At 42.2% G+C, this 27933-nt stretch overlaps 1 protein-coding gene across 4 annotated transcripts; it reads left to right on the forward strand.

The window, feature by feature from the left end:
• The first annotated feature begins 16456 nt into the window (after nucleotides 1-16456).
• On the forward strand, nucleotides 16457-27636 carry LOC114564737 (uncharacterized). Of its 4 annotated transcripts, none has more exons than XM_028592247.1 (13): nucleotides 16458-16713; nucleotides 17093-17191; nucleotides 17502-17591; nucleotides 17676-17810; nucleotides 17941-18018; nucleotides 18126-18274; nucleotides 18444-18580; nucleotides 19669-19762; nucleotides 19912-20244; nucleotides 20328-20508; nucleotides 20979-21106; nucleotides 21195-21586; nucleotides 24941-27636. In XM_028592247.1, exons 3-12 carry the CDS (start codon nucleotides 17510-17512, stop codon nucleotides 21516-21518), a joined length of 1641 nt encoding a protein of 546 aa, XP_028448048.1. In that variant the 5' UTR covers nucleotides 16458-16713; nucleotides 17093-17191; nucleotides 17502-17509; the 3' UTR covers nucleotides 21519-21586; nucleotides 24941-27636. The 4 variants fall into 4 exon arrangements, with proteins under 4 accessions (XP_028448051.1, XP_028448048.1, XP_028448050.1 ...); XM_028592249.1 differs by having other exon boundaries at nucleotides 18456-18580; XM_028592248.1 differs by having other exon boundaries at nucleotides 17111-17191.
• Nucleotides 27637-27933: the final 297 nt, after the last annotated feature.

A 27933-nucleotide genomic window follows, 5' to 3' on the forward strand; every position in this document is an offset into this window, starting at 1 on the left:
GAGCAATAAGAATGGCCCCTTTATTTACACATGATACACCATTTGCTTTACGAGCAACTAGTACTCCTAGAACCCATTGCTAAGACTCGTTGGGCTAGTTTTTAATATTTTATATTTATAAAAAATAATACTATTACACTACTTTTTTACTTTAAACCTATTTTTATTATTTTCTATTATTACACTACTTTATATTTTACTTTTTTTTTTTTTTTTTTTTTTACTATTTTTATTATTTTCTATTATTACACTACTTTATATTTTACTTTTTTTTTTTAAACCTATTTTTATTATTTTTTCTATTGAGGGGTGTTTTCTATTTGAGGTGTGTTTTCTTTATTCAACTATGTGAAAAGTCAGTGTTGTATGTAGACATGTGACATAAAATGAATGTGTTTTACATAAATTTTCTATTTTTTATTATTATATTTCTATTCAGGTGTGTTTTCTTTATTCAACTATGTCAAAAGTCAGTGTTGTATGTAAACATGTGACATAAAATGAATGTGTTTTACATACATTTTCTATTTTTTATTATATTTCTATTCAGGTGTGTTTTCTTTATTCAACTATGTGAAAATGCTGTATTGTATGTAAACCTGTGACATTAAATGAATGTTTTACATTAATTTTATCTGTTGAATGCATTTTTTCTGTATAATTTGTTTAAAAAAAATAAACGGAATAAAAAAAATTAACGGCATTATAAGAACAGTATATTCCACATTCTTTATTTTTTGAAAAGAAACATCATTACACAATTTTTACACAATTTTTACCTATAGGTGGCGCATGAACATTGTACACATTTAAATTTCTGATCGTGACACACAACGGGATGTATCTGCTAACAAAATGGCTGACCATTGTATCGTTGCATACAAGATTAGTACCATACATGCTCAATACTTTTGTATAAGGAATATTTTTCTGAATATGACATAAAAAGAAAACGCAGTGCTGGCCACATGTTGTAGAATAATTATTTTGCACTTGGATTGCTGAATGGTACATCTCCACACAGTTTTTTAAGAGGAAATTGCCAATTTCCTGAGGAAAAAAAAGGTAGGTGGATGTCCAAAGCTATCAAAGAACAAACCATGCTTGTTCTCTGTAATGTAAATACCTAGCCAGTGTTCACCCGGCATATTACTGGGCTGTGTATTTACAACGAGCATAGCAGGTAATTTACAAACAACGGTTTTTGGGAGATGATCACATGGCATTACTCCTAAGAAATTTGTGTCTCTATTCATTCTTTTTCTGAGTACACTAGTGAGTTATATTGTATTCATCTTTAGTAGTGATCCAATAGGACTTGCCGTCGGTTAGATATTTCGATTACAGAATCAAAAACGGAATAGCAGATAAGGGTCACAGTCCTAGGAAGGGGATTTCTGAACCGAACTTCCAAGCGAACGTTACCGTTCTTAATCAGTGATACGTTTCCTGACCCCCCACCGTCAGGTTCCAAATTGAAACAAAATAGAGTATAACCAGCCCCAAAATCATCTTGTGTTATGGCTAGTGACCTGTCTTTTAAATGGCGTCCTGTTGATTCAATCAGTTGATAATATTCCCGTACATATTGCCCTCTTTGAAATAGGGGCTGAAAAGGACGGGCTGGGTGAGGCTGTCCATCTGCATAAAGTCTAATAAATTCTGTATTATAGTTTCCAAAATTAAAGGGTTTACGGGCATACAATCCTGTGTATGCTTCATTATCTACGAAAGCTATGACTACAAATTTAGGAATCTGGCCTATGAATAGGTTTTCTTGGTTGCAAACACGTGTGCCTGTAGGTAATGAGAAGGTTTTTAGAGCTACTCTGTCAATAGCATATTTTGCATTAGTATGCTGTAGGGCACGACTATGAGCTAGTCTAACAGTTGGTGCCACTGATATTTTCTTGACAAATAGAATAGCAGACCTTATTTTCACAGCGAATTGGACATTTCCAGGGGTCATTAGTGCAAAGTCATCTTTTGAACGGATGAATTTCAGAGACATGTCCACACCATTTAGCAAAAAATGTTCTTGAAAAAACAAATCTGCGTGTACTGGTGCTATTAATTCAACAATACGGCTTTCGGATGTGTATTCACCCCTTTGTGTCAACCCCAAATTATCGCCTGTGATAGAGGCCTCATCCATTTTACCCGCTGTGTCCTTACAAAATAGCCCTGTGCTAAATTGCGTAGCCAATGTGTCCTTTCCATAATTCAGAAGACATTCTATAAGGGCTCTATAAGGATACGTATTTGAAGACTGTGTGATCAGTCTATCAACCAACATTATATCTACTTGTGAAAAAAGACTGCATCCAGGATAGTTTATAAAACCTACATCGGCTGCCAGCAATGTGCCATCAGGGTTTGTAATCCTTACACGTGTATACAAGTATGAATCGTTAAGGTCGAGATAATCCTCTCCGCTAGCCGAAATGAAAAATTTAATAGGACCACCGTCCGTTAGAGCTGACATTGGTGGGATTTCTACAAATGTTGATTTTTCGATAGATGTTTGTGTGTACGGTACTGTAAACAGGTCCAATTCTGTCTTCACACACTCTTCGGACTGATTATGAATAAACGCCATGATTGATTCTGTAAAATTAAAATATGTCTTTTGTCAGGGCCAGAGAGCGTTGGTTCGGAGCTCTGCGCCTACTGACAGATGCCTTCTTTTTGAGGATCCTTCGTTTTTTTGGGGGTGTTTTTATGTTTTTTGTTCACAGTCCGGCTACGCCCACATCCTGGTGGGCTTCTTTTTAATGCTTTGCGTCTGTACACCATGAGCCCATTGCCCTGTTGTCTGGATGCCACGGCATTCCTGACATTAGTCACAACATTGGCGATAAAACCACTTGCTGCTGTTTTCAGATGGGGTTTGGCTATATTAAACCCCTTTTTTAAAAGTGGAACAGCCATTCGAAATAAATTTCTGAATATCCCCCCTAAGCCATGCCCATATTGTGTGCTGGAGCCTATGAACCCCGGCAACTCTCCACCAGCTTGATTCATGTAATAGTGCATATATCTTCCATCATCGGCTGTGTACGCTTTCCTCATCATTTTAATGCTGTTTCACAGGTCTAAAATGTAGTTTGACAATTACTTTTCCGTATGAGAAAGGGATGTGTTGGTTCTGATCGTCTCGTAGTTCTATCTGAATATCAGTAATAGTCGAGCGTGACAACAATGTGTAGTGAGGACTGTCGTAACTCAGAGTGGGCATACATAAATATATTATAACGACCCCCATGAATGTCGGCCGGGTGTGGAGCTGCACATTTTAAATGAGGGCCAATGTGAATTTCGAACACAGAGTCTGGAATGAACCCAAGAATTTCGGCCAGACGTCCCCTAAACACAATATTCCATCCGTCTCCTCCCGTGAAAAGAATCTTATTAGTGATAGGGTTGTGGCTCATAGTTATTCGGGCTAGGGCTGTGTTAGCAGCACATTTCATATTATATTCATTAACAATGCTGTCGATTTTATTATAAGAACCATCTGTTAGCCTGCTTGTTGAACATTTTCGTTTTCGTGTCGATGAAATCAATCTTGATAGCGTTCTCAGTGAAACTATTCCAGATCCTGGGATATTGAATTTCAATAAGACCAACTTCATATGGTGTTTGTAATATGATCGGTTTAGCCAGTTTTGTTCTGAATTGCCAAATCTTGTTATTTGGATAAACTAATTGTGAGGCATTACTAGTTAGCGTAAAAAATCTGTTCTTATTCATAGCTCCAACACCTTTCACTAACATAACCACAATGACTAATATTGCAAGACTGACCCCTCTCTTTTATCTTACATCAACTATGTCTTTTTCAGAGATCCATGAACTGAATTTATCCGGCCATCCTAGCCATTTCACAAGTACAAGCTTTTTACGGCCTGTTTTCTTTCGAGCCAGCACTTTCTCAATTTTAAACACTTTGTTTTTATCTACAATTACAGCTTGTAACTCTGCTTCGTAAAAGGTACCTGTCACCGGCTCCCCACTATTGTCTTTCAGTATATAAACAGGAGGAGTTCTACCTATACGTTTTGATATTGTAAAAAACTCATCTGTAAAGGTCTGTTGAAAAATGCCTCTGCGCTTTGATATCCTAACGGTGTCCCCCATCTGAAATTTAAACAGCACTGTTCCATGTGGTTTCAGTTTGTACAGAGTGTTTAAGACAGTTTTCTCATTGTCTTTACATATGGAGGACGGAGCCATTTTTATTGACCTATGGTATGCCGAGTTGTAAGCAGCAACCATATCTTGTACTACCTCAATATATCGGCGTGAGTTAACAGCCGTTAAATATCTCCACATTCTGGTTTTGAAAGTCCTATTGAAACGTTCAACAACACTTGCTTTTGTTTCGTTCAATGTGGAAAAATGGTGAATTTTATACTGTGTCATAAATTTTTGAAAAACCTTATTATAAAATTCTTTTCCAGCGTCTGTTTGGAGCTTCTGGGGTATGCGTCCTTGTTCCAATATTTCCTTAAAGGCACTTGTCACAATAGGACCCGATTTGTTTTTAAGACATATTACCCAGGCATTTTTAGAAAACACATCAATACATGTCAATAAATAGTGCACATTATCGTTTTCCGCTGAATATTCAGACATATCGACCAAATCAGCCTGAAATTGCTTATCGATACCATTAACAATCACTCTGTTTCTTGGGAAGTGTTTCAATGTAGGGGCGTGCAGTGTATACGCATCCTGCCTCAGCAGAAACTTTTTAACCGTGGGGATAGTTGGAGACAAGCCAGTACATTCTTTGACGGAATCACAAAGTCTGCGCACTCCTCCTAACCCTCCTGGGTGGGACGGATCATAGTATATTTTGTGCATAACCTTCTCCATGATTCATTTAAAACACAAGTGAACACATTAAAGTTATGTCATTCTTTTTATTTTTTACAAAACACACTCACACAGTCATACATAGGACAGTTATGAAGACAGTGAAACCCGTTCTATCATAGATAGCATATTGGCTAATACGGATACATCGCTTTTACTGCTTATGAATATATTCAGTTTTTGCAAATCCTGCAAGACATCAGTATACTGTTTTTCTTGCACATACAAACTCACTGTATCTACAAGCATTGTATACATAGTAAGTAGGTGATAAACTTTCAGCATCTTAAAATTGCGTGTAATGTTGGCTATGACGTCACAAAATGTTTCCACTATACTCTCACGTGTCCAACATTGATAATAACATCTGCAACAGATCCTCCCAAGGAGGGGTGTTATGTTGTCTTCTTACAATCACCATCAGTTTTTCTAACCTACTCACAACTGTACGATCTACATCAGCACTCTTACATTGGTATTTTTCAGCATTGTTCACATTATTAAATGGCTTGATCTAAAATACCAGATAAATGCGATACGTGATATCGCTCACTGATATGGTTATACATTACACATAAACAATTCCCCATATTTTCACCCTGTTAGTTTTTTCTTGCATATAAATCGCGCCAGTAGTCCCCAATCTCTCTAATTTCGGCTATTTTGACAACGTTGTCCCCTATCATAGAGTCATACATAGCACTGATTTTAGTCGTAACATCTTCAGCCGTTTTCAACTCGTACAAAACTGTTTCGGATACTCCCCGGATTCTACCCTCAGCAGCCGTGAGATGTTTCATGGACAGAAAACGTTGTACGACTCCAATGAATTTATCAGTCAGGAGTCTTTTCATAAGCTGTTCAAAGTGGACAGTGTAGAAGTGTTCTGGTAGCCCCTCTAAACAGGCATGCTGTTTCTGGCTTGGATGATTGACCTGACACGCCGAACAAAGCTCTTCCAAATACTTAAAGAACAATGTTAAGAAGATGTAGAGATGCTGTTTTAACGCTATCTATAAACAAAGATGACACCACACCATCCGTCTGATCAGGCGCCTCTGTGTCCGAACAATCAGCAACACCTCCCTGTTGTAATGCAGCATATGTTGAGGGGGTAGCTTGATATGCACATGCCCTAGGGGGAAGTGCCCCAATCAATAGAGATGGAGGCAGAGGAGGTGTAGGTGGGGGTGTCAGGAAGTGTTCCGGCGTTAGAGGTGGCGATGATGACGATGATGAAAGGGATTGAGGAGATCCGGATACCTTTAGGGGTGCAAATAGACCAGGGGTGTTAGGAGGCGTCCCTGTGGGGGATGAATGAAACCACTCCAGATCCGCTGGGAAGAAAAAAAATCACACATTACAATCACAGTAGCAAAAAAAAAAGAAAGCAAACTATTTTGGCGGATAATTATCACATACAAATTAGACCCACCAATTTTGTTAGTCTTTGTGTCTGATGATTTTAGGTCTATAGAGGTTCCGTGGCAGGGGTAGAGACTGTTGGTCAGTGTCCCCAAATATCAATCTTTTTCTTATGTTCTCATAAGAACTCCTTATTTTGTCTCTTCTGATGACATAGTCGATGGTATCAAACTGTTTCTTCAAAATCTCCCAGTCACACCATTGTATAAAGAACACATTTTTAAACCATTTGTTGTATTCCTCGTTAGATACAGGATACGGTTTTAACTTCCATTCTTCATGAGCACGGGCAGCAACTAACTTCTCCCTTTCACTGCACACGCTAAGGAAAATAAAATCCTCTGTAGGTCTAGTGAAACGGTCTGCTTCCACACGATAGATACTGGAGCCATTGCGACTGTCCCATTGAGACACATACACCAGCTCAGGTAAGCCAGGATTGTCAAGGTCCGGACAGACGACATCACGAAAAAGGCCCCAGTCTTTCACAGAGATTGTACAGGCTGTTTTGGCTTTGCTAGATAGTTCCACTGCAACATTAGTGTAAACAGCTAATGTCACGTATCCTGCATTGTATCGAATTGAATAACTGTATCCGTTGACACCGACATATTCCAGATCAGATGTACATGACTCAGTCATGCTTGTAGGAAAGATCTCCAAACGGAATCGCTTCTTTCTGGGAGCCTGACTCAAACTGCCTGTTGTTTCAGTATTAGGCTCTTCGCATCCCCATAACTCTTCTCGGCGGGCTAGGCTCAAACCAAATGTAGTGGGTCCTATTCTAGATGTCTCACCTTCTTCAACAACAGATGATCCAGATTGTTTTCCAAATCTGTGGAAAGACATGGCTGAAAAACGATTCCTCTTTGCTTGCACCAAGAAGAATTAAAAAGTGAAACTCCAGAGGGCTTTTTGATGTGGAAAAACATGGTGGCAAGCTAGCTACCAGAACAGCTAAAAATGGTGGATAAAAAAGTGAGCAGTCAGCCTTGAAACAAGGGGTTCTAAATACCACAAACCACACCCTGTAGGGCGTTTTTACAATCCACCAATAGCAATCCCCTTCTTAACAGCTAACCATTGGTCTATCAGACGTTTTAACACCTTTTTACAAAATGTGAATAATGCCTCACCCCCACGTAAACCATGACGACAGCTATACCTAAGTCATCACATCCGCTAGATGCGTGCGCAGTTTCGACGACGAGATGCGCTCCCATATTCGGCCGCTAGATGGCGCTCGCGGGGTGCCGACGTTCGACTGCTACGTCATTACGCTTGCGGTATGCGCGCGCTGCTTCGACGATTAGATGCACTACCATATTCGGCCACTAGATGGCGATTGCGAGTACCAACGTGCAGCCGCAACGTCATCACGCACGCACATATCAACAGATTACATGCCGGCTTTGCGCGTGCGTGTGATGACGTCACAAATGCACGCGCAAAGACGGCACTCTAATACTACTCTAACGTTTTAGGGAACGTTCCAACCAACTGAAATATTCTCCTGTGGTTGCACTGTACCTCCACACAACGTTTTTTTTTTTTTGGGGGTTTTCTGAGTGCGGTTTTAGTTATGGTTTATTTATACCAGCTCCATTTAAGTTTTTGAAGTAGCATATAAAAGGTTTGCAGTCACTTGATTTAAATTCACTCAAAAATGATTGGTCTTATAAAATCTAAGTAAGATAAACAACATAGCAAGAGAATATATTTTTATTCTGATAACAATTTTGTTAAACTATTACTTTTGTGCTTGATTTTGTTTTTTTTGTATTAGGTGACCATATTTAAAACAAGAATCTATCAATAGAATGATTTTCACAACTAAGAAAATTCACTTCTTTCATTTCACATTTCATTTCTAACAAGTGGCTCAGTTCAGTATACAAATCCAACCGACTCTGCTGTCAGGTGACCGATTCAAGTTCTGTCCTGACTTCCGTAAACAGCACCGGTATACACACCTGGCGAACAGGGCATACAAAAGATCTGTTTCATTTGGTCCCAAATTCGAACTGAAATACTGCCTTGACTAAAACATATGCTGACTACACTTCACCGACGGTGTTATAACGCAAGGTAGGACGAAGATACCAAGAAAGACATTGTCGGCTGTCAACAGTAAAGACTTTCCTCCGCTCAAGACTGCTAGCCCGAATGCTAACACGGGAAACAAGTTAGCTTTCCACAGCTAGCTATGCTGCGAGCGCTGCTAGCCCTAGTATGGATACATCAAAGTTGGCAACAGAGACTGAGCCTTCCCTCTGTGATGTTTTAACCACCATAAGGAACCTGGACAACAAGGTGAGGTTGCCAGCATTATACAGCGAGTCGAGCTGAACTCATTCGGACTCACTGAATGCACGTCCAAACCATGTATTCTATTAATACATCCATGGTATTATCTTAGGATAAATCCGATGGATATATGGATGTATGAATGTGTGCTGTAAAGCCTTTTACATGGATGTAACGCCATTAGCCTTTCCCAAAACTGCCGGGGCTATCGTATTCTATTAATACATCCATGGTATTATCTTAGGATAAATCCGAGGGATATATGGATGTATGAATGTGTGCTGTAAAGCCTGTTACATGGATGTAACGCCATTAGCCTTTCCCAAAACTGCCGGGGCTATCGGCTCAAGCTAAATAATGGAGCTTAGCTAGCAAGCTAACGTTAACATAATATCTTATATGTCCCTAAGAGCCAATGTGGGTTTAGGGTTTAACACTTATCTTACGATACATCTGTATCTGTAGCTGTAAAGCCTGTAACGTGGATGAGCGATAAAGCCATGGATGTATTAACAGAAGCTCTGTTCACAAAACTGCAGGCTAACCTAGCACGACATAATGATTACACCTCCTTGGTTGCCTAAATACATCCATTGTTTATTTAGATAATGGTAATGGTAAGACCTCTTAAGTACAGATTAGCTACATTATTTACACAAGTCAAATATTCTTTTTGCAATCAGTACAAATTAGGGCTGTGCAATTAATTGAATTTCGATTTAAATTTCGATTTTTGCTCCCAACGATCACCAAAATAGTATAATCGAGAAAAAGCGATTATTTTGCCATGTTCTGTTTTGCAAGAACACTCTTATTTTGTCTTGTGTTCTGAATGACACGTGCATGCACGCGCACATCTGCCCCTCCCGAAGCCAGTCAGGGAGGCAAGTCCCAATACATCCATGGGCAAGTCGTGTGCATATCATCTGCTGGAAGCATGGCCTACCAGAAGAGCTATTTGCCATCTTCTACACTACTGCCATCATCCTGCCTCCTCCCCTCTGGCAGGCGCTACAGATCCCTGCACATAAAAACAACCAGACAAAAGAACAGCTTCTTTCCCACTGCCATCACTCTCCTGAACTGCTGATAAGTGGGGTCATCCCCACTTTGGCCATTCACCTACACATTACATACTTTATCATTCCAATATGCATCTTGCACACTACATTTGCACTATTACTTTGCACTCTACATTTATACAATATATTGTGTCTATATACACTACCGGTCAAAAGTTTTGGATCTCTTAGAAATTTCCATTCCAGACAGAATACCAGCAGAGATCAGTTGCATTGTTTTTTTTTAATCAGGGCAGCAGTTTTCAGATTACATTATGTGCTTATATAATTGCAAAATGGTTCTCGACTGTTGTACACAGAAGTGGCTGAAGAAATGCTTGAAATTCCATGCTTTTTGGTCTAAACGTCATACCCAAATTAAAAGTGGTACAGCTCCCATATACTTTGACACTTAGGGGTGTGCCTGATATCATTGGAAAGGAAACACTCAAGTTGTGTCAGGGTGATTCTAGGCCTTACTGACACAGAGTTACAGAGGCTAGAATGGAGAGTTTTTATTTCTGTCCAAGTCATAAATCTGTAAAATTATTAAAATACACTGCTGTAAACACATCTGACAGGTGACAGACAACACAGCATTAGCCACGTCTCAGCTTACTACAGAAAAAAATTCAGAAGCTAAAAGACTCAAAAATGGATTTTATATGAATTCTTTTCTACAAATATCTGTGTTTTTTTATTTCTATTTGAAAAGTGCAAATAAAAAAGCCACAAAACTACAAAATACAACACTTCTCAAATACACAAACAAACCCACATCAATCACCTTTCCAATGATATCAGGCACACCCCTGAGTGTCAAAGTATATGGGAGCTGTACCATTTTTAATTTGGGTATGACGTTTAGAACAAAAAGCATGAATTTCAAGTGTTTCTTCAGCCACTTCTTTCTACAACAGTCGAGAACCCTTTTGCAATTATGTAAGCAAATAATGTAATCTGAAAACTGCTGCCCTGGTTAAAAAAAACAATACAACTGATCTCAGCAGGTATTGTGTCTGGAATGGAGTGGAATGGAAATTTCTAAGTGACCCCAAACTTTTGACTGTTAGTGTATATGTGCCTATATGTATGTTGTCTCTATTGTACAGTATGTGTCTATATGGCCAATAAAACTGATTCTCATTCTTATATAAATATATATTTTTAATTTTTTGGTATCATGGTTGTTAAAGTTTTTTAAAGGTTAGGGGAATGTAAAAACGTTAGGGGAACATCCATAAAGTTAAAGGTTAAAGGTTAGGGGAACGGTAGGTGAACATTCTCTAAAGGTTGCAATGGTAGGGGAACGTTACAGGAACGTTCTGTAAAGGTTGCAACGGTAGGGGAACGTTCTCTAAAGGTTACAATGGTAGGGGAACATTCTGGGAATGTTCTGAGAATGGTCGATGTAACCAAAAACTAATGTTCCCTAAACGTCAGGAAAATTTTCCATGGGAACCAAAAACTAACCTTCAGGGAATGTTCCCGCAACCAAAAATGAACGTTCCCAGAACGTTCTGGGAGCCAAAAATTGTTACCTGGGTTGCTGCTTGTAGAATTCTTCAAAACCAAATTGTACCCCAAAATTACTTAAAGACCAACTTAATATGCACCTCCACTGTATAACTGTGGAGCGATGTGACAGTTAACAGACAATAACCCTCGCCCTCTATGCCCTCTTCTGCCATACAGCCGTTACAGATACTGTCAGCAGGGCAGATGGTTAAGCCTATATTAAAGGAGTTATTTCAGATACTTCCCTATATTTAATACTGTAGGTGTTGAAACATTATAGGTTCAAATATTATAAATATTATATTATAAATTCTAAATATGGAGCTCAGCGTAAATTCAGTCAGGAAGACTTCTATTCGTGGTCTCACCCCATATCTGCAGCGACTGCCGAGATGCGCATCCCCGGTCAGTCTGCCCCCGGCGCCCAGCTTCGGCTCGGAGGGGCAAGCCGCAGTTGCGACGTGGTTCAAAGACATTTTGAAGATCCATCCGTCCACCCCAATAAATGTTCCGGCTTTGGCATCTGAACTGTCGTCTCATCCTAATTCCGTGTTTGTGGATCATGTTCTCTCAGGCCTCTCTCAGGGTTTTCGGGTGGGTGTGCTTTCCTATCCAACCGTGACGCACGTATGTAAAAATCTTCTTTCCGCCGTCTCTGATCCCGATACCGTGTCACTGCTGTTGGATGCGGAGGTCAAAAAAGGGTATGTCATCGGGCCGTTTGCTTCTTCTCCGTTTTCTGTGTTTCGTTCTAGTCCTATTGGCGTTGCTACTCGTAAATATTCAGGTAAGAAGCGGCTGATTTTTGATCTGTCCGCCCCACGCCGCGGCGAGATTGCTAGCATTAATAGCCTCATACCGCCCATGCCTTTTTCTCTGCATTACGCTACTGTTGATAATGCCATCAGGTTGATTAAAGTGGCTGGTAACGGGGCTTGGCTCTCTAAGGCTGATATCACTGACGCATTCAAGATCGTGCCCATTCATCCTTCCCAGTGGCCTCTTTTTGGCGTTAGATGGGATTCCAAGTACTATTTCGGGGTGCGGCTGACTTTTGGGTGTAGGAGTAGCCCGTGTATTTTCAACCACATTTCGGAGGCTCTGTGTTGGATCCTGCTTAACAGGGTCGGGGTGCCGTCCGTGCTTCATTTGCTGGATGATTTTCTGCTCGTTGACCCCCCTCAGGATGGTGCTGGTTCGTCCCTTGGCAAGCTCCGGGCTTGTTTTCAGTCTCTTGGCGTGCCTCTGTCGGATGCTAAAACTGTTGGTCCCGATACCCGCCTGGAATTTCTCGGCATTACCCTTGATTCGGTTCGTATGGAAGCTTCTCTTCCGCTGGAGAAGTTGCAGCGTATCCGAGGGATTGCTGCGTCTTTTCTTGGCGCGGGTAGCATGACCAAACGGCAATTGCTTTCGCTTCTCGGTCATTTGAATTTCGCCATGCGCGTTATTCCCCAGGGCCGCTCATTCATTTCTCGGCTGTTGGATCTGGCTTCCTCCGCGCCTGGTCTACATGATGTCCTGTCCTTGGATGCCGGGTGCCGCTCTGATTTGGGTTTCTGGTTTCGTCTCTTGAGTGAATGGAACAGGGTGTCTTTTTTTTATGATGACGGGGCGTATTCCTCCGATGCGTTGCGGTTGTTTACCGATGCTGCCCCGTCTGCGGGGTTCGGGGTTTTTTTCCTCGAGCAGTGGTTTGCGGGCCACTGGCCTGCCGAGTTCACAGCGTCAGACTCCTCGGCGTTGTACTAGATATACCCAATTGCTGTTGCATGTCACGTATGGGGCTGTTATTGGTCTCGGAAACGCATATCAGTACTTTGCGACAATCAGTCCGTGGTCAGCATCATTAATAAAGGGCGTTCTACCTGTAATAGAATCATGCCTTTCATGAGACGCATCACTTGGTCAGCTGTCATGAACAACTTTATTATTACTGCCCGACATGTCCCCGGTCACTATAACACAGCAGCTGATGCTCTTTCTCGCTTTCAATTTCAGACCTTTTGGAACCACTGCCCCGCAGCCAGCCCGGTACCAGTAGTGCTTCCCTCTCTGGTAGACTTAGCTCTACATTAAACCAGGTACCCCTACACGCTTATGGTGATTCTGCCAGGTTTTATATGAGGAAGGGTTTGGCCGAGTCAACACTAAGAACCTATGATTTTGCCTGGTATACTTTTGCTTTCTTTTGTGTTTCCGTTGATGTTCCACTAAAACCCGTTCTCATCAATACGGTTTGTGCTTTCATTTGCTTTTGCACTGATACACGTAAGTTTAAACCTCAATACACTCGTGGGTTGCTTGCAGGCATACAGTTCAATATCAGATGCTATGATCCGTCGTTTCCTAGCCTGTTTTCCAATCCCGCAATTAAACTGATTCTAAAAGGTATACCTAAGGTTCATCCTTCCACTCCTGACCTTAGACAGGCTATCACCCTTAGGGTTTTGCATGTTTTGGTGTCAACGCTACGTTGCGGGGTCATTTCCTCCTATGTCGATTCGTTATTGGAAGCTGTGTTCTTTATGGCGTTCTATGCCTTTTTGAGGTGTAGTGAATTTACCACTCCATCCAAGATATTTAATCCCAACCGAGATATATCGTTTTCTGATTTAACCTTTCATTCCCGACATTACAGCTTGCTACTCAAGCATTCTAAAAGTGGTAGCTCTTGTTCAATCATTGTAGCCCGTAACGATACACAGTTTTGCCCTTTTACAGCTATGATTAAGTATCTCTCTTGCAGGCCCCAGAACAGTAACTCGTCACCCTTATTCATTATTCCAGGGCATTGTCCTATGTCGAAACGTTGGTTCAACCAGCATTTGAAATTGGTTCTTATAAAGGCTAACATTCCACCAAAGGGTTATACGAGTCATTCATTTAGAATAGGGGCTGCTACTACTGCTGCTAGTCAGGGCATCTTCAGTACATCTCTACAACAACTCGGACGGTGGGCTTCCTCAGCGTACTCTTCATACAGTCGCCCTGAAGTAGAGGACGTCATCAATAATCAGAGATCCCTGAAACCGTGACGAGGTAAGATTGCATATAACTGGTGGCGGCACACGTTCGGGTGTTTCTCAAATGGCATTCCCGTATTGTTCACAACAGTTGTTATTGTTCATGGTTCCTGCGGGTTCCCGATGTGAGGGTGTCCAGCTCGAATTACAGTTTTCTGTTTTACGTTCACAGATGTGTTGTCTTGCAGAGGGTCGTGTTCTCCCTGCCTGGCTAGCCAAGTTGTGCCCAGCTGTGTAGCCGACGTTTGTTTGTACCGGCCTGAATTGCCGATGTTTTGTTCGTACCGGCCTGCATCACCAATGTTTATTTGTACCGGCCTGACGCCAATGTTTTATTTGTACCGGCCTGAATTGCCGATGTTTCATTTGTGCCGGCCTGACTTGCCGATGTTTTATTTGTACCGGCCTGAATTGCCGATGTTTTATTTGTACCGGCCTGTATTGCCGATGTTTCATTTGTGCCGGCCTGACTTGCCGATGTTTTATTTGTTCCGGCCTGAATTGCCGATGTTTTATTTGTACCGGCCTGAATTGCCGATGTTTCATTTGTGCCGGCCTGACTTGCCGATGTTTTATTTGTTCCGGCCTGAATTGCCGATGTTTTATTTGTACCGGCCTGTATTGCCGATGTTTTATTTGTGCCGGCCTGAATTGCCGATGGTTTAGTTTGCACCGGCTGGTTTGCCGAGGTTTCGTTCTACGGCCTGTTGCCGTGGGAGTTGGCTTACACGTCAGGGGGTAAAATTTTGGCATAGTAGGGTAGGTGTTCATCACTAATTCATCTGATTAAGTAACACCTTTTATTCCGGGTCACAGACAGTCGTGGCAGCATAAGGTACGGTAATCGCATCTTCATCTTTGTTTTGGGGGATGTGCTTGGTTTTCCTAAACCAAAGAATTGGATAGATACCCTTCCAATGGAGACTAATCTCCAAAACTACTATGTTCCATATACTATGTCTATGTACTTGGTTCTTCTATTAAACGTTTGCATATCTGCAACGGAGTCTCTCCTGATTGAAATTATATTATCAGAAATATTATAAGTTCAAAGGAGTTAGTTCAGATACTTCCCTATGGTTTAGATTATTTTTAGAGAGACACACACACACACGTATGTGAAATACACAGCACACAGAAAATCTTTACAACCAAACAATTACAATTGATTACTCACACTCAGACAGCCACTTCTGCCTTGGTCAGAGAAGCTTCCGCTCAGCTGGAGGATCAAAGGCCCACTTGTCAGATCGGTCCCCGGGGTTGGTGCAAACCACGCGGTTAAAGAGGAGTCCCCACTTCGCCTTTCAGGGTGTCCCCCGCTCACACGGGTGAAGTGGAGGACAAGGAGAAAAAAAGGAAAAAAGTCTTCTAAAAAGGCAAAAAAGACTTGCAAGGTTTTTTGGGTCCCCTAGCTCAAGAAGAACACAGGTGGTTTTATTTTATTTGAAGCAAAAAGTTAACAAGACAAAACAAATAAGCAAAAAAATGAATGAATGGAAAAATGAACTAAGTTCAATCACTCAAAAACGCTCTTAAGACACAGGGGGCCCTATCTTGCACCCAGCGCAATTGACTTTGTACACCAACGCATGCACGTTATTGGTGCTATTTTGCAGTTTCAGAAAACCATTCCGCCACTGACCAGGAAAAACCTGGTCTAAAGTCGGTGGCGCTAGTCTAAAGTCAGTAGCGCGTTATTCAGAGGCTTTTTTAGGGGCGCATGCTTGGCCATAATGTAGCGTGTGGACAATGCGCATACACTTCTCTCATCTAAACGGACGCAGCAGTTCCTATTTTTGCAAACCATACATAATTACAAGGAAAAATATTACTGAAAACGCGCTTCAGGTGTTTGGATAGATCAGGAGGCACTTTACAGTACAGTCCTCAAAAACTTGCAGCATTCTTTGTGGCTTGTTGTGATGGAGTGGGGGGAAGAGGAAGGGGCACAACAGGTGCAGGTGGTGCGTTTGGAGGCCCACGCTCCATGGCTGCAGCAATCCTCTCCAGACTTGAGGAGATGCGCCCGAGAGGCCGCAGCAACAGCGCCACCCGGCCAAGACGGGCATTTATTACTTTGCCGCATCCCGGACAGCTCCCACTGGCGTGCGCCAGGCAAATCCGCCATCATAATAGCAATCCGCCATGGAACAAGCGCGCCTGCTCTTAAATTGAATGTGAGATGACTCTCTGATTGGTTTATTGCACGTTACGCCCAAACCACACCTACACAGCAAATTTCTGGAGTTGAATAATATGGAGTTAAACAAAAAGAGTGTTAAGTGTTAGATTTTTGAGTTTATTTTCTAAATTAGACTACAGGTTTTGTACAGGGATACTCTTTGATGGTGTTATATTTCGGTGTTCATTCATTGGGTGTTGAGGAACGTGATTCAACTAGCCAACTGGTGTTGATTCATAACGCACATTCACGTTACAGCTTTGTTGCTGCCACGCCGAACAGCCTTCACTTGGACTTCGTTGTGAGGCAGGTAACGTAACATGTGCCATTTTATTTCTCAAACTATAACGTTAGGTTAGTCTGTAAAGGACTCTCTTGTAAATGTACTGTCTTTATATACCGCATTTCTTTAGTTTTAACTTGTCAGTGTAACACATTAGTATATTTTTTGCTAGGAAAAACTTGCTAGCTAACTTATAGCTAGCTGCAGAGTTTAATGCCTGGCCCAAACTTGTCGAACGTGCTGAATATAACTTCATGGTTTGTCGCATTTTACTCGTAACTTAGCTAGCTAGCTACGCACTTAGCTACTGCATGAAATTAACGGCAACGTTATACTCCTCATTACTTCGGTTTCTGTGTGTTTTGCTAGTTCTATCAATTTACTTAACCTGCATTGTTTCTTTTAGATTACTTTTAAGCTGTAGAGTGTACGGCTAAGGACGATAACGGCCCTGTCCTACACTGAAGGAATGACTTTACCTAGCTACGCTGAAGGAATAAAACAGGTAATGCCTCATACATTGCCCTACAATTCTGGTTAAAACAACAGCCTCGCCAGCAACTTGTCTCCTGAGTTGGAATGCCTATTTTTAAGTAAATGGCGAGGACATGGTCGTCTCAGTTGCTAAACTTTACCAACAGTTAAAAAAAAAAAAAAAAAAAAAAAAATATATATATATATATATATATATATATATATATATATATAGTTGTTGTTTTTTTCTGCAAATTTACCGCACGAAAAAAACGTCCCTGGTGTGTAAGGCCGAATATTACAAATACTTTATCAAAATAAAGTGTTTTTTTTTTCTCAAGTGGCCAAGATGTTGATAAAGGTAAAATGCGGAGGGACAAAGAAATATGTTAAAATGGAAGACGTCAGCTTCTCAGACTTTATCAGTGCAGGTAAGCGATGTATGTTTTCTTACAAAGTTATTAAAGAGGAAGAAGTAATACATTTTTAATGAAATGTTGCTTGTTATTATTTAGTTCAGCAGAAGTTTCTCATACCAGAAAGTACACCACTAAAAGTCACAGATGAGCAAGGCATAGAGGTGGACGAGGATGTCTTTCCAGAACTTGCAACAGCCAAAGAAATATGTTTTGTCATCTACAGTGAAAATGGTAAGGTGATACTTGGGAGATTGGTATTTTGACTTTGAAAGTAACATATTTAATGTTTGGCTGATATAACAAAACAATCCAAAAAGTAGTAGTCTAGTAGTAAGTGAACTCTCCTGTATCTGCATTTCAGAGATCCCACTATTAGAATCTTTCACAAACACAACTAACTGTGCCGATCTGACAGAATTTGTGACACTTACACCTTGCGGTAGGCAGGATTTTAGAAAATATTTATAATTAAATACAAAATTACCATCTGTGGTGGTTGATTTTTTTGATTGAATGTGCCCTGTATCCTGTCTTTGTGATCCTCAGATGTTCCTGTCCTGCAGCAAGAAAGGGAAGGGCCTTCCTCTCCAAGTTTAACAGATACATTGTCAATCTCAAGCAGTCTAAGTAGTGACACAAGTGATGCTGGATTTCAAATGATTCAACCTGTCATGGAATTTACCCGTGCAAGAAATGTAAATTTATAACCTTACTTTTACAGTTCTTTAGTTGTCCTTACCTCAAAACCAAGCTTAGATTTGGGTTAAGGAATTGAAACGCATTGCAAATTATTATCTGTGTGATCAATGTATTGCAATACCTGTTTAATTTGTTAATTGTTTTGCATTTATCGGTTGTATTTAAACTGTGGAGCAGATTCTCACTTCCAAGCCTGCAGGGATGACTGTGATCAAAGAGTATGAAGAGACTAGGAGTTTGAAAGATTCCACCAGGCAATTATTGGTGAACATCATTGTAGCTCACATGCATGAAAAGGAAGGGTAAGAGACTTACAGTCCTATCTTGCACCCTACGCAGCACAAAACTCGACGCAAGTGTCTTTGCTAGTTTAAGACCGACACAGTTGTCAATTTCCTGTCCAGCGTCCACGTCGTTTAAGTAGCAAATGCACCTGTGCCCATCTTTGCACCCATGGGTGGCTAGTCTTACAGGGAGGAATGTTTGGGTGCATTCTGGGTGTATTGCTATCTTGAGGCAGCGGGAAGTGATCGCGCCAATGGGAGATGCCACTCTGATTGGTTTATTGCATGTTACGCCCAAAACAAACCTATGAATAATGAAGACATTAGGTACAACCCTTTAGAACCATGCGCACGGAACCTATTTTCCGCCGTCAAACTAGCAAAAGTGGATTTGGACACGCCCTAAACACACCTGTGGCATGCGCTTCACGCCGTGCGCTTACATCACATGTCAAACTCAAGGCCTGCGGGCCAAATCTGGCCCCGTGCAGATTTAGATCCGGCCCGTATATCAATTTGGGTTCCCAATAAATTTTGGCCGCCTAGTTGTGCGCCAAACCAAAAACACAGGAAAGTGTTTTTTTAAACTGCAATTACCTGACATCCAAGCAGAATATGGCAGATTTTCCGACTCTGAGACTCAGAAATCCCCCCCAGAATCAGAGTTTTCATATTCAGGCTGTGAAACAGGTGGTTGTTAAAAAAATGTATCATTGTTTTGCTTGATTTGCTAAATTCTATGATGGCTAAGGAACTCTTTTGATGACTTTTGTAGGCTTCATGTCAACAAAAATGTCGGAAAATGCTTCAAATTTACAAAAAGGTGACAAATGTCTGAGAAAGCCACAAACAAGTCGGAACAAGGAAAAAAACCTACCAAAATGTAAAAAAAGAAAGTGACATGCCGTAACAAAAGCATGTCAATCAACTCTACATGTCTGGCCCTTGGTGGGATTCTCTTTTTCCAGTGTGGCCCTTTGTGAAAATGAGTTTGACACCCCGGGCTTAGATCATTAAAATAGGGCGCTTAATGTTAATAGCCTGAAATTCATATTTGTAGAAGAGGCAAGAATGCTATTACATTCAAAACCTTTGCTTTTTTTCAGGAGAGCTGTAAGTAAAGCAACAAAGGAGTTTCATGCCTTTGGGATTGTGTCGCTCTTCCCATTTTTGAAAGACCCATACTCAAAAAAGGGATATGTGAGTTTGCATTGTAGCCATACTGTAAACTAATGTTGGCAGTTCCATTTTGGTTTGTTGATCTTTTGTGTATACAGCATATATACACTACATCCATCACAAACTTGTTATTGTCTGCCTTCCAACCAGAAATACTCTTTTATCTTCAGGAACATTTCTATGACATGCAAAGCAACAAAGGCTTTCTTGAGTGGCGTATAAAAACTGCGCAGCGTCAATCCAAAACCTCATCTGCATCCCGTAACAGAGTGGAGCTGAAAGGAGGTCCCACATCGTCAAGAACATCTGGATCCATAGATGACCAGCAAACAGGAGATGAATGTATGGAGGCCATGTCTCTTCTTCACCACATCACTGACCGTGACTTTGTCTTCCAGAAGATGAAAGAAACATTCCATTATCGGCAAAAGATGCTCCATGACCCACAGCAATCGGCAGACATACTTCAAATGTTTCCTCGTTTCTTGGACACTAAAGGACTGGTAAGTAACTAGTGTGAATTTGTATGTAATCTATTTGCTTTACTTTAAGTTATTTAAATGAAGGTCTTCCTATTTTTTATCAGATTTTGCAAGACTTCTTGATGATGTTTGGATCAGAGACTGCTTCCAGGTTCCTGGAAAAATGGAACACCAGTTTTAAAGACAAAGTCATTCAAGAGGCCAGGACCGTCAGAGAGACGTCTCTCCTGAAAAAACAGCTGAAATCTGCCCTGAATGAAGAATCTGACACTGCTGATGAGCCAGGTACTACAACAGTCATACTTCATTAGTTTAGTAATGAGTTGTCAAAAAATCTCAACTGCTTACAAAAAAAAAGACCTTCTTTCTTTCTCTTAATACATTTGAATAACACGTTAACATTACTTTTGACTACAAAAGGAAAACTAAATTTGATTTCAGCTGGACATACAGTTGTACAATCCTGTCTGACAGTGACCTCTGTTAGGCTGTGTCATGTTGTTGCAGCTCTTCATTGAAGCTCTGTGATAGTTTGACTCTGAAATATTCAAACATAAGACTTGATTTAATAGCTGCGCTATTCTTTTAAGTGGAAATATTCACCAAAACCAGCACAAGTTTGTGTTGTTTGGCCTACTCTGAGCAGTGATGTTTAAGAGGTTAAATGAATAGCAGAAGATGGGTAACTTTGACCTCCACGAGGTAGAAGTGTGAAGAAATGCATTCTTAATTAAATTGTGTTACCCTGTCTGCAGAGTGGGACAGCGACATGGCATCTCTTCTTGTATTGCTCCATCTGCTAACTCCTCAACCAGCTGGAAGGAAGCGGCCCAAAAAGATCAGTGTTGGAGAGGCAACTGATCATTTGGTTAAATTTCACAAGGTTTGTCAAAACAATAGAATTCAATTTCAAATTGTGTCTATTTTTTAAACTAATGGCTTATGTGAAGATGTTTTCCTTTGTGTTTCAGTCTTGCCACAGCCTTGAAGAACATCTCATGACGATCGAAGGAAACCCCCAACCGTATCTGCTGGCCACGGGGACTTCAAAAGCACAGGTTTTCACCTTCTACATAGTCTTGGATAGAAAGCTTCTTCCATGTCAGTCTTCTACATCTCTGGGCGCATTTGATGAGCTGTTCAAGTCCCATTTTGTTTTCAGTGTGCAATATGATGATGCTCTGTCAAGCTTGTACAGATTCCTGCAGACTACTCTGTACAATATCGATATAGGGACAACAGAAGAAACTCCAAGAGTCAAAGAGTTAAGAGCAAAGCTGTTAAACAAGCACTAATTTGCTAAAGCAGCAAACATGTTCAGATGTATCCTTTGTGCGTCATCCTTTGATACAGTTTTACTTCTGTTCAGGCATCCATCCATCCATCCATCTTCGTCCGCTTATCCGGTGTCGGGTCGCGGGGGGAGCAGCTCCAGCAGGGGACCCCAAACTTCCCTTTCCCGAGCAACATTAACCAGCTCCGACTGGGGATCGAGGCGTTCCCAGGCCAGGTTGGAGATATAATCCCTCCACCTAGTCCTGGGTCTTCCCCGAGGCCTCCTCCCAGCTGGGACGTGCCTGGAACACCTCCCTAGGGGGCGCCCAGGGGCATCCTTACCAGATGCCCGAACCACCTCAACTGGCTCCTTTCGACGCAAAGGAGCAGCGGCTCTACTCCGAGCTCCTCACGGATGACTGAGCTTCTCACCCTATCTCTAAGGGAGACGCCAGCCACCCTCCTGAGGAAACCCATTTCGCCGCTTGTACCCTGGATCTCGTTCTTTCGGTCATGACCCAGCCTTCATGACCATAGGTGAGGGTAGGAACGAAAACTGACCCGGTAGATCGAGAGCTTTGCCTTCTGGCTCAGCTCTCTTTTTCGTCACAACAGTGCGATAGATTGAATGCAATACCGCACCCGCTGCGCCCGATTCTCCGACCAATCTCCCGCTCCATTGTCCCCTCACTCGCGAACAAAACCCCAAGGTACTTGAACTCCTTCACTTGGGGTAAGGACTCATTCCCTACCTGGAGAAGGCATTCCATCGGTTTCCTGCTGAGAACCATGGCCTCCGATTTAGAGGTGCTGATCCTCATCCCAACCGCTTCACACTCGGTTGCGAACCGATCCAGTGAGTGCTGAAGGTCGCAGGCCGATGATGCCATCAGGACCACATCATCTGCAAAGAGCAGCGATGAGATCCCCAGCCCACCAAACTGCAACCCCTCCCCACCCCGACTACGCCTCGATATCCTGTCCATAAATATTACAAACAGGATTGGTGACAAAGCGCAGCCCTGGCGGAGGCCAACCCTCACCTGAAACGAGTCCGACTTACTACGAGAACCCGGACACAGCTCTCACTTTGGTCATACAGAGATTGGATGGCCCTGAGTAGAGACCCCCTCACCCCATACTCCCGCAGCACCTCCCACAGTATCTCCCGGGGACCCGGTCATACGCCTTCTCCAAATCCACAAAACACATGTAGACCGGTTGGGCATACTCCCAGGCTCCCTCCAGGATCCTTGCGAGAGTGAAGAGCTGGTCCGTTGTTCCACGACCCAGGACGGAACCGCATTGTTCCTCCTCAACCCGAGGTTCGACTATCGGCCGAACCCTCCTTTCCAGCACCTTGGAGTAGACTTTACCAGGGAGGCTGAGAAGTGTGATACCCCTATAATTGGCACACACCCTCTGGTCCCCTTTAAAAAGAGGAACCACCACCCCAGTCTGCCACTCCTTTGGCACCGTCCCAGACTTCCACGCAATGTTGAAGAGGCGTGTCAACCAGGACAGCCCCTCCACACCCAGAGCCTTGAGCATTTCTGGACGGATCTCATCAATCCCCGGGGCTTTGCCACTGTGTAGTTGTTTGACTACATCAGTGACTTCCGCCTGGGAAATCGACGACAATCCCCCGTTATCCTCCAGCTCTGCCTCTAACATAGAGGGCGTATTAGTCGGATTCAGGAGTTCCTCAAAGTGCTCCTTCCACCGCCTATTACCTCCTCAGTGGAGGTCAACAGTGTCCCATCCTTACTGTACACAGCTTGGATGGTTCCCCCTTCCCCCTCCTGAGGTGGCGAACAGTTTTCCAGAAACACTTTGGTGCCGACCGAAAGTCCTTCTCCATGTCTTCTCCAAACTTCTCCCACACCCGCTGCTTTGCCTCTTTCACGGCAGAGGCTGCAGCCCTTCGGGCCCCTCGGTACCCTGCAACCGCCTCCGGAGTCCTCCGAGATAACATATCCCGGAAGGACTCCTTCTTCAGTCGGACGGCTTCCCTGACCACTGGTGTCCACCACGGTGTTCGTGGGTTACCGCCCCTTGAGGCACCTAAGATCCTAAGACCACAGCTCCTAGCCGCAGCTTCAGCAATGGAAACTTTGAACATTGTCCACTCGGGTTCAATGCCCCCAGCCTCCACAGGGATGCACGAAAAGCTCCGCCGGAGGTGTGAGTTGAAAGTCTGTCGGACAGGGGCCTCCTCCAGACGTTCCCAATTTACCCGCACTACACGTTTGGGCTTACCAGGTCTGTCCAGAGTCTTCCCCACCCCTGACCCAACTCACCACCAGATGGTGATCGGTTGACAGCTCTGCCCCTCTCTTCACCCGAGTGTCCAAAACATACGGCCTCAGATCAGATGAAACGATTATGAAATCGATCATTGACCTTCGGCCCTAGGGTGCTCTGGTACCAGGTACACTTATGAGCATCCCTATGTTCGAACATGGTGTTCGTTATAGACAATCCATGACTAGCACAGAAGTCCAACAACAAACAACCACTCTGGTTTAGATCAGGGAGGCCGTTCCTCCCAATCACGCCTCCAGGTGTCTCCATCATTGCCCACGTGTGCGTTGAAGTCCCCCAGCAGAACAATGGAGTCCCCACTGGAGCCCCATGCAGGACTCCAGTCAAGGTCTCCAAGAAGGCCGAATACTCCGAACTCCTGTTTGGTGCATATGCACAAACAACAGTCAGAGTTTTCCCCCACAACCCGCAGGCGTGGGGAGGCGACCCTCTCGTCCACGGGGTAAACTCCAACACAGCGGCGCTCAGCCGGGGCTTGTGAGTATCCCCACACCCGCCCGGCGCCTCACACCCTGGGCAACTCCGGAGAAGAAAAGAGTCCAACCCCTATCCAGGAGTATGGTTCCAGAACCGAGACTGTGCGAGAGGTAAGCCCCACCAGATCTAACCGGTAGCGCTCCACCTCCCGCACCAGTTCCGGCTCCTTCCCCCACAGAGAGGTGACGTTCCACGTCCCCAGAGCCAGCGTCTGCCGCCCGGGTCTGGTCCGTCGAGGCCCCTGACCTTCACTGCCACCCATGTGGCATCGCACCCGACCCCAACGGTTCCTCCCACAGGTGGTGGGCCCATGGGCTGGAGAGATGGGAGCCACGTAGCTTGTTCGGGCTGTGCCCGGCCGGGCTCCGTGGCAAACCCGCCACCAGGCGCTCGCCCGACGAGCCCGCCCGTCTGGGCCTGGCTCCAGACGGGGCCCCGGGCTTCCTCGGGCAGGGTCACTCCATCTCTACCTTGCTTCTTCATTGGGGTTTTTGAACCATTCTTTGTCTGGCCCCTCACCTGAGACCACTTTGCCTTGGGAGACCCTACCAGGAGCACAAAGCTCCAGACAACACAGCCCTCAGGTTCACAGAGACACACAAACCTCTCCACCACGATAAGGTGATGGTTCACGGAGAAGGTTCAGGCATCTCAAACTAATTCATGCAATGTATTCTGGGAAAAATTTGAGACTAAAATTTGGTCAAATAGGATGTTGCTTGCAATTTTCAAGTTATTCTGGATTTAGAAGACATCTAATTAAGATACATGATCCTACTGACAACACATGTGTACCTCATGAAACCCCTTCCAACTATGACACTCAAATGCACAATCATTCTCAGTGCTTAAATGATGAAACACCCTCTACTTCATCACAATGCCAAAATGTTGAAGCAGGCCCTTCACTGTCAACTCACAGCAAAGATATGTGTGCCTCCATCATAGGCAAACTTTTGGGAAGCGGTGTACCCAATACTGTAATTCTTTCTACAATTGAAAATTTACAGGAATTTGTGGAAGATTTGCAGTCTAATATTCAGGACCAAGTATTGAACTTACTTCCAGCTGACAATCCCTCCAGATCAGCCGTAGAAGAGCTTTTTAAAAGTATGGACAACCCTTTTAGCCAGTTGAATACGGATAGCAAATGGAAGAAGTATTTCAGGGAAAAATGGGATATTGAACAGCCAGTTGAACAGCGCCTAGGAGTAAGGTATGATATCAGACGAAATAGCAAAACTGGAACCTATGAGCAAGTTCCAATCAATGACAAGTTCATATATATTCCCATACTGAAAACACTCCAGTTCATTTTCAAGAATGACAGTATTTGTGAGATGATGCAAACATGTACTCAGTGTGATAAATATGAGGACTTCTGTGATGGAAGCTACTTCAAAAGTCATCCTTTGTTTTCGAGTAGTAAGTTTGCCCTTCAAATCCAACTGTACTATGATGACTTTGAGTGTGCAAATCCACTAGGTTCAAAAAAAGGTATACATAAAGTTGGCTGCTTTTACTTTATCCTTAGAAATCTTCCCCCCAGGGTGAATTCTGCCTTAATGAACATTCATCTTGTGTCATTGTTTCATGCACAAGATGCTAAGAAATACGGAATTGATGAAATACTGCGACCCTTAGTAAAGGACTTGAAAATATTAGAGACTACTGGGGTTGCAGTACCATTTGCTGATGTTTCTGTATGTGGCACTCTTGCACAAATTACTGGTGATAACTTGGGTATGCATACCATTCTTGGGTTCTTGGAGTCATTTAGTGCAAATTATTTCTGTAGATTTTGCTTAATTGATAAATCTTCAGCTCAGTCAATTTTCTCAGAAGATGACCCAAGTTTGACTTTAAGATCACCAGTTCTGAATGATCAGCATTATATGAGTTTGGTAGATGATCAGACATTAACTTCTTCATTTGGCATCAAGAGAAAGAGCATACTTAATACATTGAAATATTTCAATGTTGCAGAAAATTATGCAGTTGACATAATGCATGATATTTTGGAAGGGGTTAGTCAATATGAGGTGAAGTTGCTATTTCTTTATTTGACTGAACATTTCATCTCTAAGGAAAGCTTGTTAAATAGGATGTATGCCTTTAACTATGGCTATCTGGAAAAGAAAAACAAGCCTACAAATATTAACCTTGACTCTGCAGGACATGGAATAGGGTTAAATGCATCACAAACACTGGTTTGATCACAAACATACTGTACCTTTGATATTTGGTGACCTGGTACCAGAGGATGATTTGCACTGGCACTTGTTGCTGTTGTTGCTGAACATTATAAACATTGTGTTCTCATACTCAATCACTGAAGGAATGACTGTGTACTTAAAGTACCTGATTATTGAAAATCACAAACTCTTCAAAGAACTGTATCCATCAAAGAACTTGTTACCAAAACATCATTTCATGGTCCACTATCCAAGGTGCATTCGAAAAATTGGACCACTCATTCATATCTGGACTATGAGATTCGAAGCCAAACACAAATTTTTCAAAGATTGTGTGAAGAACTTTAAGAATTTGACAGTGTCACTTGCAAAGAAACACCAATTTGCAGTAGCTTATCATTGGGAATGCTTAACTTCAAAAGCGGTTGAATCTGGTCCAGTCAAACTGTGTTTACTTGAGACACTAGAATATGCAGAAGAGATATCTGCATATCTGCACATTGATGCACAAGCCACTGTCAACCTCACAAACTGGGTAAATTGTGGAGTTGAATATCGTGTTGGCCTCTTTGTTTGCACAAGCACTGATGAAAACATGCCAGTGTTCAGTAAATTAACCTCTATCATTTTGCACAGTGGGAAAGTTGTTTTTGTTTTGGTTGAACATGAAACTTGTTTCCATGACCATTTCCACTCTTTCCAAATAAGTGAAAGCATCCATAGGAAGGTTTTGGTTCTAGAAAGGGATAGATTAAAGCATTTCAAATCATTTGATGCCCAAATGTCCTATGGGTGTGATTCACATTTTTATGTTGTTTTAGAAAGTTGTATTGTTTAAGTGAATGTTTGCTGAAACATTTTTTCACACTGTGAGTAAAGAAAGCACTTCTATTCAAAATATAACTTGTAGCATGGACTGTTAAACACTGTATGGATTTGTCAATACAAATAAATATTTGTAGTAATAATGGTATATTGCCCAAATGTCCTATGGGTGTGATTCACATTGTATGTTGTTATAGAAAGTTGTATTGTTGAAGTGAATGTTTGCTGAAAAAAAAATGTTCATGCTGTGAGTAAATAAGGCACTTCTATTCAAAATATAACTTGTTACGTAAGTAAGTATCCAAGCATGGATTGTTAAACACTGTATGGATTTGTCAATACAAATAAATATTTGTAGTAATAATGGTGTATTGTTTTTTTGTTTTATGTAGTCTTTTTCATCTAAAACCTTTTATTTTATATCAACTCTATAAGTGTTAAATAAAACATACTTTAAGTGTTGATTGTTAACACTATGAAGGAGTTAACATTAAAATTAACTCAAGGTTAGAGTTCTATTTTACTCTACATGGGATTAGTGTTGAACTCCCACAATAGTTCAGTTTTAACTCCTGAAAAGGGTTAAAGGATCAACTCCTACAAAATAGTTACT

This window comes from Perca flavescens, chromosome 12, assembly GCF_004354835.1.
Source record: "Perca flavescens isolate YP-PL-M2 chromosome 12, PFLA_1.0, whole genome shotgun sequence".
NCBI lineage: Eukaryota > Metazoa > Chordata > Actinopteri > Perciformes > Percidae > Perca > Perca flavescens.

What these genes read in the sequence shown, in the direction of transcription:
- LOC114564737 (XM_028592247.1), top strand. Translation starts at nt 17,510, where the DNA reads ATGTTGATAAAGGTAAAATGCGGAGGGACAAAGAAATATGTTAAAATG. An exon ending in CACATGCATGAAAAGGAAGG is followed by an intron (nt 18,581 to 19,668) that starts GTAAGAGACTTA and finishes GCTTTTTTTCAG; the next exon opens with GAGAGCTGTAAGTAAAGCAA. An exon ending in TCTTGGACACTAAAGGACTG is followed by an intron (nt 20,245 to 20,327) that starts GTAAGTAACTAG and finishes ATTTTTTATCAG; the next exon opens with ATTTTGCAAGACTTCTTGAT.